Below are 13,510 nucleotides of genomic sequence, written 5' to 3' on the forward strand. Positions count from 1 at the left end.
AGAAACATATTAAGATTGTGGTACATGATATTCCTTGTCTGAACCCAAATTGTTTTGGGTTTATCATATTATCATCTTCCAGGTGTTTTACCCATCTATTATTAATGATTTTCTAACAAAGTTTGGCTATAGTGCTTGTTAGTGAGACCGGTCTATAGTTAGTTGGTTCTTCCTTGTTTCCTCTTTATATTCGTACAATGTTAGCATTTTTCCAGTATTTTGCATTTTTCCTTCTTTGAGTGAGCAATTTATTATGTTATGTATTTTGTCCGTTAGTTCTTCTTTGCATTCTTTTATAATTCAATTTGCAATTCCGTCCGGGCCATATGATTTCCTGACGTCAAGGTTTGATAGATGTTCCAGTATTTCTTTTTATGTTACTATTATCTCACTCATGGGGGGAGATAGCCTTTCATTTCCTTCGTCCCAATATTGTGCTTTCTCTCTATTGAAAACAGACTTAAAGTGATTATTCATGACTTCGGCCATTTCTAATTCTTCTGTGTATTCTATATTCCCTTGGCGTAGCTTTACCATTTCCTGTTTGTTTTTAAGTTTACCATTCACGTATCGATAGAATAGCTTGGGTTGCTCTTTGCATTTATCTATAATGTCCTTTTCATGGTTCCTTTTTTCCCCTCTTCGCAGTTTTACATACTCATTTCTATAGTTTATATATACTTGCCATTTTCCATTTTTTTTTCTCCCTCTTTTCCAAGCTCTGTCCCTTCTATCATTTGCCTCACTGCATCTTTTATTGAACCAGCATTTAATGTACACTCTCTCTAGTTTCTGTCTTGGTACGTGCCTATTCACCCCTTCATTGTAATTATCCATCAAGATATCCCATTTCTCTTCCATTTTTGTCTCTTCCATGCAAAGATTTTCCCAATTTGCATTCTGGAGGAATTTCTTTAGTTTCCCAAAGTCCTTTTTGCTGTACATCAATCTTCCTTTCCTATGCTTTTCATTTCTCTCCATGTATATTTCTTCCTTTAGTTCAGTCTCAATGAGTATATGGTCACTCTTTCCAATTGGTGTCTTATATTGGATTTTATCCACAATTTCAGGTTCTGTTGTAAATATCAAATTTAGTCTCGACGGCTCCTCATTATTTCTGTATCTGGTGTTTTCACTGACCCACTGAGTCATTGTATATTCCATGGTCATGTCCAGTAATGTAATACCCCACAAGTCTCTCCGCCTTTCACTGTCATGTCCTCCCAACACATTTCTCTGCAATTAAAGCGTGTGTGTGTGTGTGTGTGTGTGTGTGTGTGTGTGTGTGTGTGTGTGTGTGTGTGTGTGTGTGTGTGTGTAAACACGTGCGCATATTTGTGTGTGTGTATGTGTATACACGTGTGCATATTTGTATATGTGTGTGGGCGTGCCTGAAAAAATAAAAGAAATAAAAGATGATTAATCGCTATTTTAAGTAAAATCTATAGTAGGGCTAACCTCCGAGGGGGTCGATGGAGGTTTTTTGTCCATCCGAACTCTGAATATGACAAAGAAATTTTCTCCGTTATGTCCATGCAGTTGTTCCTCTTCTACGTCTATTTCTTGGTCTTATTTTCCCTCTTTTTCTTCTTCTTCTTCTTCTTCTTCATTTTATTTTGGTTTCTTCTTCCGCTTATTTTTCTTCTTTTCTTCTTTTTCTTTTTATTTCGTCTTTTTATTTTCCTTTTGTTTTTCTTTTCTTTTTCTTCTGTGCTTTTTTTTTTTTTTCTTATTTACCCGTCTGCCTTTTTTTCACAAAACTATGAAGCGGCATAGAGTCGATAACACTTCAAGGTCATCATGACTTGAGAAATGAAAGCATTATATAAGAGCGATGACGCCGCATTTTCCTACGCTATCGTAATTGCCATTAACATGCACCTCAAGTACCTTCTCCCAAATAAGGATAGTCTCAAAATCTATATCTTACCAGTGTGTACTGCCATCTTTACACAAGTAACCCCATTGAATACTACAATTACACTTATACTCCACATTTCACGAAGAATAAAAAATCAATAAAGCGATCCACAGAGCACTACTCTGGCCAATAGAAGAAAAATACTTCAGCTCAAACTCAAATGCCGACACGGGAGAATTTTGAAATAATTAGTGTGAAACTCTTACATCATGATATTCTTTTAATGTAAAGAAAAAATATTACAAGACTGAAAATGCATTTGCGAATGAATCTACTAATCGTACGAATGATATATTTCCCACTATAAAGTGAGCTTCTTTTGCAAATCAATGCTACAAAAGTTTGGTCTTTATTCACTGCTATATTATATATCTCAGTCTAGAACCGTTTAGGCCTAACAAATGAATTAAACACTGAAGCAATATGTTGTAAATAATTTATGTTATTTCTTCATATATTTATTATGCCAACTGTATTTGTATGTTAGTATATTTGTATATCTATTTTGTCCGTTGATGTATTTACTCATTCATTCACGTAATCATTTATTTGTTTGCTCATCTATCTTTTTTATGGACGTATTTCTTAATTCTGCATCCGGTTTCTTTGTGGACTAAAACGTCTTTAGCCGGCACGCTTTACCGTTACCCTTGCACCCCGTCGTTCGTTCATCTCGTTCTCTTTCTGTGCCCTACAGCAAGCACCTCCACTTCGTCCTCAACGTCACTCCAGTACGGCGGTAGCAAGAGCACCGGCTTCGTTAGCGCCAACGACGACGGCCGAAGAAGACAGAAGAGGTCGGTGTTCCACCTGTTCAACATGATGACCTGTGCCACGGACTGCAACCCGCTCGACTACAAGGGCTACGGCTGCTATTGTGGCTTTCTCGGATCGGGGGTTGTCGTCGATGGCATTGACAAGTAAGTTCCCTGGACAAGGGAAGTTTGGGCCTACTTATCAGCAACTGTAGCTGTACATTTTTATTAGTCTTGACCTGCCAATGAATACCCCTACTTTAAAAGAAATTAGAAATTATATCTGAATTCGTAATATTTGATATCGGGCTACACTGGGGACAGGTTTGAACGGAGGTAAATTTAGCTCCTGGTCAGAAGGAGGGCAGTCCACATTCACTGGGGAAAAATGCCGTTTGTCGATGGCCAAATAAATACTGAAAATCGAACTGACCGATGGAATCTTAAGTCAAGATTGTTTTAATCTAGATAAGATGGTTTAGTTTAGGCTAGGTTATGTTAGATTAGGTTAGGGCAGATTAAGTTAGATTGGGTTAGGATAGATTAAGTTAGATTAGGTTAAGATGAGTTAGGTTAGGTTAGGTTATGGTAGGTTAAGTTAGATTAGATCAGGATAGGTTAAGTGAGGTTAGGTTAGGTCTGTTTAGGTTAAGTCAGTTCAGGCTGGGTTAGGATGGATTACGCCATTAGGGGGTGGGGGGGTTAGGTTAGGCTCTGTAATTGTTGCCATCCTGTCGTTCCACTTTTTACAGTGTTTCACGTGACGTCACACTACTTCTCGACCAGCGCGAGATTGTCCACAATAATAGAAGCTCTGTAAAACTAGACCATAACTACTACCAGGATCCTGAAAGGTGTCAAACACTTCAAATCGATTAGACCGCTACCACATACTCCCAAGTACACACATCATCCCTCAGCTTCTTCACATCAAATTCTTGTGAACGATATCTCACGATTCTCCTGGATTCTTCCCTTGATCGACGATAGATAATTCACAAAGATCGATGTCTTGAAGCAATTAACAGCTCTAACTAAACAAGAAATTTACGTGACTCGAGTTTCCACACGATTTATGTGAAGTGAAAAGTTGATGATGACGTATGTAATTCTGAATGTGAAACAACCAACTTTTGCCTCAAACTGTCCCTAAACAAAATAGAATGATCTGACATTACCTAAAAATATATATTTCGTCAAGAGCTTTGTAAAAGTTGGTCGAGATTTTTAACCCCTTCTTGGTTGAATTTACTTGAGTAGTGAATTTCTAGTGTCAGGTATCAAAAGAGAGTATGCACCGAGAGAAACTGAAGGAAGAAGAGTGGCAAAGGAGAAATTGAGAGGTATTGTAAGTAAAAGTTGGAAATGAACCACCATTACTTTATGAGGGGAGGGGCTTCATTCCCGGTGTCAAAAAGAAGGAACCGTCGGCTGTACAGATGCCACGGAAGTCTCCACATTATTGATACTGATTTTTCCCCCTTTCATTTTACCAATACATATTTAGTTTCTAGTGCCATGAACAAAGAAAGAAAAATAGCGCAACCTCGGTAATCAGACCGAAATAAAATGGTCATTTGTTTTACCACCACTCGGCACCAAACTTTCGTTTTACTGCAGCCAATTACCGTCGCGTTGTTTTGCTGCAATAAATACTACGATGCCTTTTTACTATAACTAAGTACCACGCCACTGTTTTACTAAACTTAGTACCCCGCTATAATTTTTTTTTTTTTTTTTTTTTTTTTTTCAACTTTACCAAACCATCCTTTTACCACAGCTTAATCCACTGTCCTCATTCTTTAACTTAATAATATGCCGTCCTTTTACTACACCTGAATATTAAACCACACTACCTTCCGTCCTTCGGATAACGAAACGAATGGATACGGGTAATAATCACCATCCATATGGTGAGGTAGAATCAGGTCAGAATGGGGCCAAGGTCGACCAAGGGCACTTTCTGCTCGCTGATTGGCTCTCCAAGTGACCCTGCAAGAGGAAAGGCGCCGCGTGCCTAGACTCCTGTGCTCATTTGTACTACCAAGCGCAGGCGCTCACACACCGCGCACACATGTACATACATATACATACTACACACACACACAAACGTACATATAAACTTGCACTCACACACCTCGTGGCGCTGTGGTTAGAGTTCTCGCCTGCTACTACGGCGGTCACGGTTCGATTCCCGCCCAGGGCTGAAATGATTTCAGCTTGCTGCGCTGCAAGATGTTACTCCAACTCTCGTGGGCGGGAGTTGGGTGTGTGTGTGCGTGTAGGGTCACAGTGTTACCCACAGATCGGTCATACCTCTGAACTCTCTTCCGGGAGGTTAATAACTGTCGATCACGAGTCCAACACGTGATCCAAGACCATGGTGAATCATACAGATATACATTTATATACACAGACATACATACATACAGAATATTTGGAAGAGCAACATTTTTGGTTTGTAATAGATTTGAATCTAGAAAAAGAAAGTTTTGCCCTGCAAATTTGTTCAGTTCGTACTCAAGTGATCGATGGGTTACAAGGCAGATGGGATAAATCTGAATTTTTTGGAAAGGTATCTCAGTATATATATCAACACTGGAATATATTGGACGATTTAAAGTGAATATACTGGAATATATGAAGGATTTCTTGAAGAACATATTAATAAAGAACAGGATGTCAGATTGGCGGGGAAAAAATAGAGGGTTCCTACAAGACTCGGTGTTGGCACCAGTAAGCTATTCTTCTTCTTCTTCTTCTTCTACGTGATGGATTAAGCAAACAATTGCTGATGCCAAGGTCATGAAAAGAATAAACGATGGGAATGGTTATAAGTTGTTACAGAAAGATTTGAATAGAATGGAGCCAGATTTTTTCCATTTAAAAAAGAAAAAAATAGACACATTAGAAGTAGGCAAAAGGAAGAAAAAGTCATCCCTAAATCATGAAGTGGAAACTGAAGCAGTTACAAAATGGAAAAGCCAGATGAACCTAGGAGAATTTGTAACGAAAAAACTATCACTGAAAAAACATTCTATGAATTGTTGACGATAAGAATAGCATCCCACTGTCTGTGCAAGAATATGAAAAGGATACAAGAAAACCAAAATGACCCCTACATATATATACTTTAGTGGTGTGGTCCCCGCACAAATAGAAAAAAGTCAGAAATTTCAGAGTGGTATACAAATGGTTCTCACTCGAACTGACAAAACGTTTAAAGGAAAATTTGATTACTAAACCTGGAACAATCAACATTAGAAGAAAGGAGAATGAAAGGTAATAAGATACCAGTATTCAGAGCTATAACAAAAAAAAAAGGCAATGGAAAGAAATCGAAAAAATGAAGGATATTAATAAACACATTTCTATCCTGGCATGGAACAACATAACGAAAAAGTACATTCTGGCAACATGAGCAAATCTAAAGCTAAATTCGATCCATGGAAACACAAAGGCGGGGCATTATGAGCACACCAGTGAGGTAAGTACAATAAGGTAAGTTAATATAAACATACACATACATACATACATACGCACATGTGCGCACACATATTTCACTGAAACTGATAACAAAGCTTATATTTTCAATTTTCTGCCTAACAGACGGGGTTTGAAAAAGTTTTCCAATGTTCATCGAGTAGGTTGTAAAAGAGTAAAAACGCATTCTTAGTTTCTTGATTAAGAAATCTGGTGCGGTAGTGTAATCTGAATAATGCAAATAAAAATCAAGTAACATAGTGTAGTAACTCGTAAATTGTCCGTTATGGGAGAGATCACTTGAGACATGGAGGTCTGCCGCCTTCATTCGACGCTCAGTGTGTGGCGGTTGAATAATAACTATCGCACTAGGGAGTCAACGTCATTCAAGTAGGTTGTTGAAAGCACACAGTCCTATTTAAGGCAGAAGAATTTGAAGGTGATGTGACTTCTCTGAAACACTGTGTGGTTGGTAGTAGTATTGCTTTCAAAAATAAGTTGAAAGGTTTCTTCATATTATAATATATGATGAGTTGAACTTTTGCATTATCTTCAATAGGGTGTTCCTTTCTTTTTAATATATACTTTTTCTCGATTCCCTAGTCAAGCTTGTAAGTGGACATATGTGACTTATGATATATATATATATATATATATATATATATATATATATATATATATATATATATATATATAATGAAATAAGCGTATCACTTCTGATTAAGTAGAGTCGAGCCTATCATCTCTCACATCTGTATCAGTGACAGGATGTTCTACGTTCTCGTAAAAGCAGCAACTAAGCTCGTCATGATGGTGAATTTTCACGTTTCCCTAAAAGTCTCAAGGTTCGTAATCATCTAAACTTGCTGAACTTGACCGTTCCTTGTTCAGTGTTCATTATGTGATCCTATTTACATGTTTGTTTTTTTCGATCGGGTTGCGTGAGATTTTCTTGAAGTAACTCATCTCCGAGGATGGTATCTACATTTTGCAAGTTTTCTTTTGTTGTGATGAGCATAAAGCAGCTGCCATATCTGTTGTATGAATGGTGATTCCTGGATTGGATCTTAGTTGTTTTGCTGCTTCAAAATGTCTTCTTTTTCTTTTTCTTTCTTTTCTGTTGTTCGTGTATGTTCAGCGTTTTTTTGTAGCTTCGCCAGGAGTTCCATATATAAGGAGGAACTGGTGGTGACTTTCTTTGTTTTAATCATTCTTCTTCTGTATCACCAATAAGGACTTCAAGTCCCTTATGGTGAGCCCATATGGTTGATGTCTCCACTGGAGGGATAGGCAAACTTTAGGTTTCTGCCATTCATGGCTGCGAATTTCGTTTGCATGCGGGCATTCACTGCCTCTCTGGCATGCTAGTCAACAGAGTATCCATTTCTGAGATTTTGCAAAATGAATTTTAACTGGAAGGTGGACTTCTTCTATCTGCAAGTGTGCCAACTATCTCCTATATTCCAGGATTAGTGTTCATCGAGGTTGTAAACTTTACGATTGTTGTGGAGGGTGTAGTGACGTATCCATGGCGGCGTCACAATGGTGGCCTTATACATGCGTAGAGATGATATCCTCCGACCAGAGGCCTGACCGGCGAAGCTGAATTTCCTTTTCAATCTACAGTATAAATCCAATGACGAGGTTAACCCAACTAGTACTTATGCAAGAATTATACTTTTATCTTACTCTCTGCAACAGCTGAGAGATATTGGCAGTGGAAATCCAGAAAGAATTTCGAAAATATATACATAAATAAAGCTCCCTGTATGGGTTTATTTACTTGGCCCTCTAGCCTTCAATATACAGTATATATATATATATATATATATATATATATATATATATATATATATATATATATATATATATATATATATATATATATAAATATATATAAAATAATTCCGACAGTTGTCCCCGGACTCGAACCGAGACATGCACGGTGGCAGGCCGTTGATCTACCGACTATGCTGAGACTATAAGATTCTTCAACCTCGTGGCTAATCTAACTCCCGCAGGATTCAAGTCGACTGCTAACTGCCGTCCTAATCTCGATTTCACTGAGAACCAAGCCCACTTGTCGGTAATGGTTAAGCTGCTACGTATCCTTGATAGACTTTCGTCGTTGTAATACCTGAATAGAATCGCCAATGACGACAATGTCAATCAAATAAATCCAACAGTTGTCCCCGGACTCGAACCGAGAATTGCGCTGAGGCAAGTCGTTGCTCTACCGACTATGCTACTGAGACTCTAAAATTCTCCAACCCCGAAGTTCGAGTGCGGGGACAACTGTCGGAATTATTCGATTGACATCGTCGTCATTGGCGATTCTATTCAGGTATTACAACGACGAAAGTCTATCAAGGATACGTACCAGCTTAACCACTAGCTACAAGTGGGCTTGGTTCTCCGTAAAATCGAGATTAGGACGGCAGTTAGCAGTCGACTCAAATCCTGCGGGAGTTAGATTAGCCCCGAGGTTGAAGAATCTTATAGTCTCAGTAGCATAGTCGGTAGATCAACGGCCTGCCATCGCGCAAGTCTCGGTTTGAGTCCGGGGACAGCTGTCGGAATTATTTGATTGATATCGTCGTCATTGGCGATTCTATTCATATATATATATATATATATATATATACATATATATATATATATATATATATATATATATATATATATATATATATATATATATATATGTGTGTGTGTGTATTTTACCTAGTTGTATTTACCTAGTTGTATTTTGCGGGAAGGGGAGCTATGCTCGTGTTGTCCCGCCTTTGTATCTTGCAGTGTCTAGTTTGTTTTTAAACTCATGAATGGTTTTTGCGCATACTATTTCATTGTCCAGTTTGTTCCAAGTGTCCAAAACTCTATGAGGAAAACTGTTTTTCTTCAGTTCTCTTCTATAGCTATGTTTTTTTATTTTCTTTCCATGTCCTCTTGTGTTTCTTTTGTCCCAGTTAAGTAAGTTCTCACTATCGAGTACCTCTGTGCCTTTCATGATTCTGTAGATGGTCAATAGGTCACCTCTCTCTCTTCTTTGCTCCAGTGTCGGTAACTCCAGTTTAGCCAATCTCTCTTCGTATGATAGGTTTGCAAGTGCAGGTGCCATTTTTGTAGCTGCTCTTTGGATTCTTTCTATTTTCTTTATATTCTTTTTGGTACTGGGGGACCACAATGTCGCTGCATACTCTAATCTAGGCCTTATCAATGTAACCAATATTTTTTTCATCATGTCTTCGTCCAAGTATGTAAACGCCACTTTTATTGATCTTAGCAAGTTGTAAGTCTCCCCGACAATTTTGTTAATCTGTATATCATAGGACAAGTCGTTCGTGATAATTACTCCCAACTCTTTTTCGGATCCTACTTTCTTTACTTCTTTGGTTCCAATTGTATATTTTCCTGATATTCTGTTTTTGCTTTTTCCAAACTCCATTATGCTACACTTCTTCGTATTAAAGTCCACTTCCCATTTCTGACTCCAGTTCCATACCCTATTTAGGTCTTCTTGCAGTGCTTCACAGTCCTCATCAGTTTCTATTTTCCTTAGCAGTTTGGCGTCATCGGCAAAGAAGCTCATGTAGCAGTTCACGTCCTCATCCATGTCATTCATATAGATAGCAAACATTATTGGTGCCAGCACAGATCCTTGCGGTACTCCACTGATCACCTCTTTCCAGTCTGAATATTTTTCTCTGAGCACTACTCTCATCTTTCTACCAGTCAGAAAGTCCTCTATCCATTTTAGTAGGTTTCCCTGTATTCCTCCTATGTGTTCCAGTTTTTTTAGTAGTTTTCTGTGTGGTACTTTGTCAAAGGCTTTTTGCAAGTCTAGGAATGCACAATCAGCCCATCCATTTCTTTCTTGCACTATGTCTATTAGTCTTGAGTAAAAGCATATTAAGTTTGTGGAGCATGATCTTCCTTGTCTGAATCCGAATTGTCTTGGGTTTAATATGTCATTGTCTTCCAGATGTTTTACCCATCTATTCTTGATTATTTTCTCACAAATTTTGGCAATGGTGCTTGTTAGTGATACTGGCCTATAGTTGGTGGGTTCTTCTTTGTTTCCTCCTTTGTGTATTGGTACAATGTTAGCGTTTTTCCAGTCCTCGGGTATCTTTCCTTCTTTGAGTGAGCTGTTTATTAAGATGTGTATTTTGTCTGTTAGTTCTTCTTTGCACTCCTTTAGAATCCAATTTGCAATACCGTCCGGGCCATGTGATTTTCTGACATCCAGCCTTGATAAATGTTCTGATATTTCCTTTAGTGATGCTGTAAACTCATTCATGAGGGGAGATTTCTTGTTTTTGTCTATGTCACAATTCGGTATTTTCTCTCTGGTGAAAACAGATTTAAAGTGATTGTTCATGACTTCGGCCATCTCTAAATCTTCTGTGTATTCTATGTTTCCTTGGCATAGTTTCACCAATTCCTGTTTGTTTTTAAGTTTACCATTCACATACCGATAGAATAGTTTGGGTTGCTCTTTGCATTTGTCTATAATATCCTTCTCATGGTTCCTTTTCTCCTCTCTTCTCACATTAACATACTCATTTCTATAGTTAACATAAATTTGCCATTTGCTTTGTTTTTTGTCTTTTCTCCACTTTTTCCAAGCTTTGTCCCTTCTGTCTTTTGCCTCACTGCATCTTTTGTTGAACCAACATTTAATGTACTCTCTCTCTCGCTTTTGTCTTGGTACATGCCTGTTTACCCCTTCATTGTAGTTTTCCATCAATATATTCCATTTCTCTTCCACTGCTGTTTCTTCCCTGTAAAATATTTCCCAGTTTGCATTCCGGAAGAATGTCTTTAGTTTTGTAAAGTCTGTTTTGTTGTACCTCAGTCTTCCTTTCCTATGCTTTTCGTTCCTCTCTATGTCTATTTCTTCCTTTAGTATAGTTTCGATGAGTACATGGTCACTCTTTCCAATTGGTGTCTCATACTGGACTTTATGCACTATTTCAGGCTCTGTTGTAAATATTAGATCTAGTTTCGATGGCTCTTCATTATTTCTGTACCTTGTGTTTTCATGGACCCATTGGGTCATTGTGTACTCCATGGTCATATCTAGCAGTACATTGCCCCACGAGTCATCTCCTCCTTGCACTGTCATGCTGTCCCAACAAATTTCTTTGCAATTGAAGTCCCCCATAACTACCAGATTACCCTTACCCATTAGTATCTCATTGAGTGATTTTCTTGTGTCATCTAGCATTTTTTTATGTTCAATTTCTTTCCAAGCGCTTGTTTTTGGAGGCACATAAGTCACCACAAACTTTCTACTTTTCATGTTCTTGCCTTCGACTTTTATCATGATCAATTCAGCATTACCTTTGCCCTCTGCAATTTTTGTCACCTTTAGGTCTTTCTTGGCCAAGAACATGATTCCCCCTCCCTGTTTCTTGTCCCTGTTTTTTATCCAGTAGTTGTATAAACCTTGTCCGATAACAGTGGATGGTATTTCACCTCTTAGTTTAGTCTCTACAATTCCCATTATGTCTGGTTTTGCTTCTAACAGATAATCATTGAGTTCGTTCAGTCCCGAAATTAGTCCGTCAATGTTGGTATAGGCCACTTTTAATTTTCTTCCTTCTCCCTGGTTTCTTCTTCCCTTGTTTTGTTCGTTTTGAAGCGCCATTGTCTTAATCTCAAGTCTATTACTCTCCACTGGAATTCTTTGCATTCTGTCTCTGATCTTTTCAAGTTTTTTTTCCTTTGCTTCTTCTCTTAGCGCCCTTTCTTTTTCTAATTCCTCAGTACTCATTTCTCTTTTTATCCATATCTTATTGTATTTTTCACTCTTTGCCAAGTTACCTACTTTTTCAAATATGTCTTCTACTACCACTTGTGACCTTAGTTTTATCTTTAGAGGTCGATTCCTATCCTTAGTATAGCGACCAATTCTGTAAGTCTCTTCTAAGTCTGTGCCTGAATCACTATCTCCCCCCTGAATTTCATTAAGGATTTCTACTGCTGTCTCTTTTTCTTCTTTTTCTCTCATGTACCTCGCCAATCCTTGTTTTTCTTTAAGCCCATAAACCACAATACATTTCTTCCTATCTACTGTGTCCCTGACCCAATTTGCTTTTTCGTTAATCACTTGAATGATTGTGTCTTTTGCATTATCTTGCATTTGCTGCTTGACTATTTCTTTGAAAGCAATTTCTTTATTTTCAATATTTTCTTTCCACTTCTTAATTTCCTAGATACTGTCCCCACCTAAGTTTTCTTCGATCTTTTGTGTCAATTCTTGGAATTTGTTGTTCACTTCCTGCTTTAGATTTTCGCTATTATTATCATTAGTTTTCTTCTTTTCATTATCATTCTTCAGTTCATTTATGTGTGTGTGTGTGTGTGTGTGTGTGTGTGTGTGTGTATTTACCTAGTTGTATTTACCTAGTTGTATTTTACGGGAAGGGGAGCTATGCTCGTGGTGTCCGTCTTCATATCTCATTTTATCTAAACTATTTTTAAATTCATGTATTGTTTTTGCACACACCACTTTCTCATCTAACTTGTTCCAACTGTCTATTACTCTGTGAGGAAAGCTGTTCTTTTTCAAATCTCTTCTATAGCTGTCTTTTTTATTTTCTTTCCGTGTCCTCTTGTATTTCTGTCATCCCATTTTATCAGATTCTCTCTATCAGTAATTTCCATGCCTTTCATGATTCTGTAAATAGCTATCAAATCTCCTCTCTCTCTTCTTTGCTCTAGTGTCTGTAGTTCAAGTTTTGCTAGTCTCTCTTCATATGATAGTTTTGAGAGTGTTGGTGCCAATTTTGTAATTGCTCTTTGTATTCTTTCAAGTTTTTTTTATACATTTTTTTGTACTTGGTGACCATATCGTTGCTGCATATTCCAATCTTGGTCTTATCAGAGTGATTAGGATTTTCTTCACCATTTCTTCATCCAGGTATGTAAATGCAACTTTGATTGTTCTTATTAAATTATAAGTTTCTCCAAATATCTTATTTATATGTTTCTCAGGTGACATATTATTCATAACAATGACTCCCAGGTCCTTCTCATTTTCTACTTTTTTTTTATTCCTTCTCCCAAATTATATGCTCCTGTTATTCTGTTTTTGCTTTTTCCAAATTCCATTATACTACACTTTTTAGTATTGAACTCCATCTCCCACTTCCTACTCCATTCCTGTACTTTATATAGATCTCTCTGTAGTGATTCACAATCTTCTTGTTTTCACTCTTTTTAGTAGTTTTGCATCATCTGCAAAGAAGCTCATATAGCTTTCAATTCCTTCATCCATATCATTAATATATATAGCAAACATTATTGGGGCCAGTACTGTTCCCTGCAGAACACCGCTTAT

General features: G+C 37.6%; 1 protein-coding gene across 1 annotated transcript in view; it reads left to right on the top strand.

Annotated features, from left to right (window-relative positions):
- LOC143029533 (basic phospholipase A2 PA-12C) overlaps nucleotides 1-13,510 on the top strand; it is a 51,989-nt gene that overhangs the window by 10,272 nt on the left and 28,207 nt on the right. The window contains exon 2 of the mRNA XM_076192185.1: nucleotides 2,619-2,841. Within this exon, the coding sequence (XP_076048300.1) occupies nucleotides 2,619-2,841 (223 nt within the window). The remainder of the gene's footprint in view (nucleotides 1-2,618; nucleotides 2,842-13,510) is intronic.

Source organism: Oratosquilla oratoria, chromosome 11 (genome assembly GCF_046742065.1).
Source record: "Oratosquilla oratoria isolate Oo_2021 chromosome 11, ASM4674206v1, whole genome shotgun sequence".
Lineage (NCBI taxonomy): Eukaryota > Metazoa > Arthropoda > Malacostraca > Stomatopoda > Squillidae > Oratosquilla > Oratosquilla oratoria.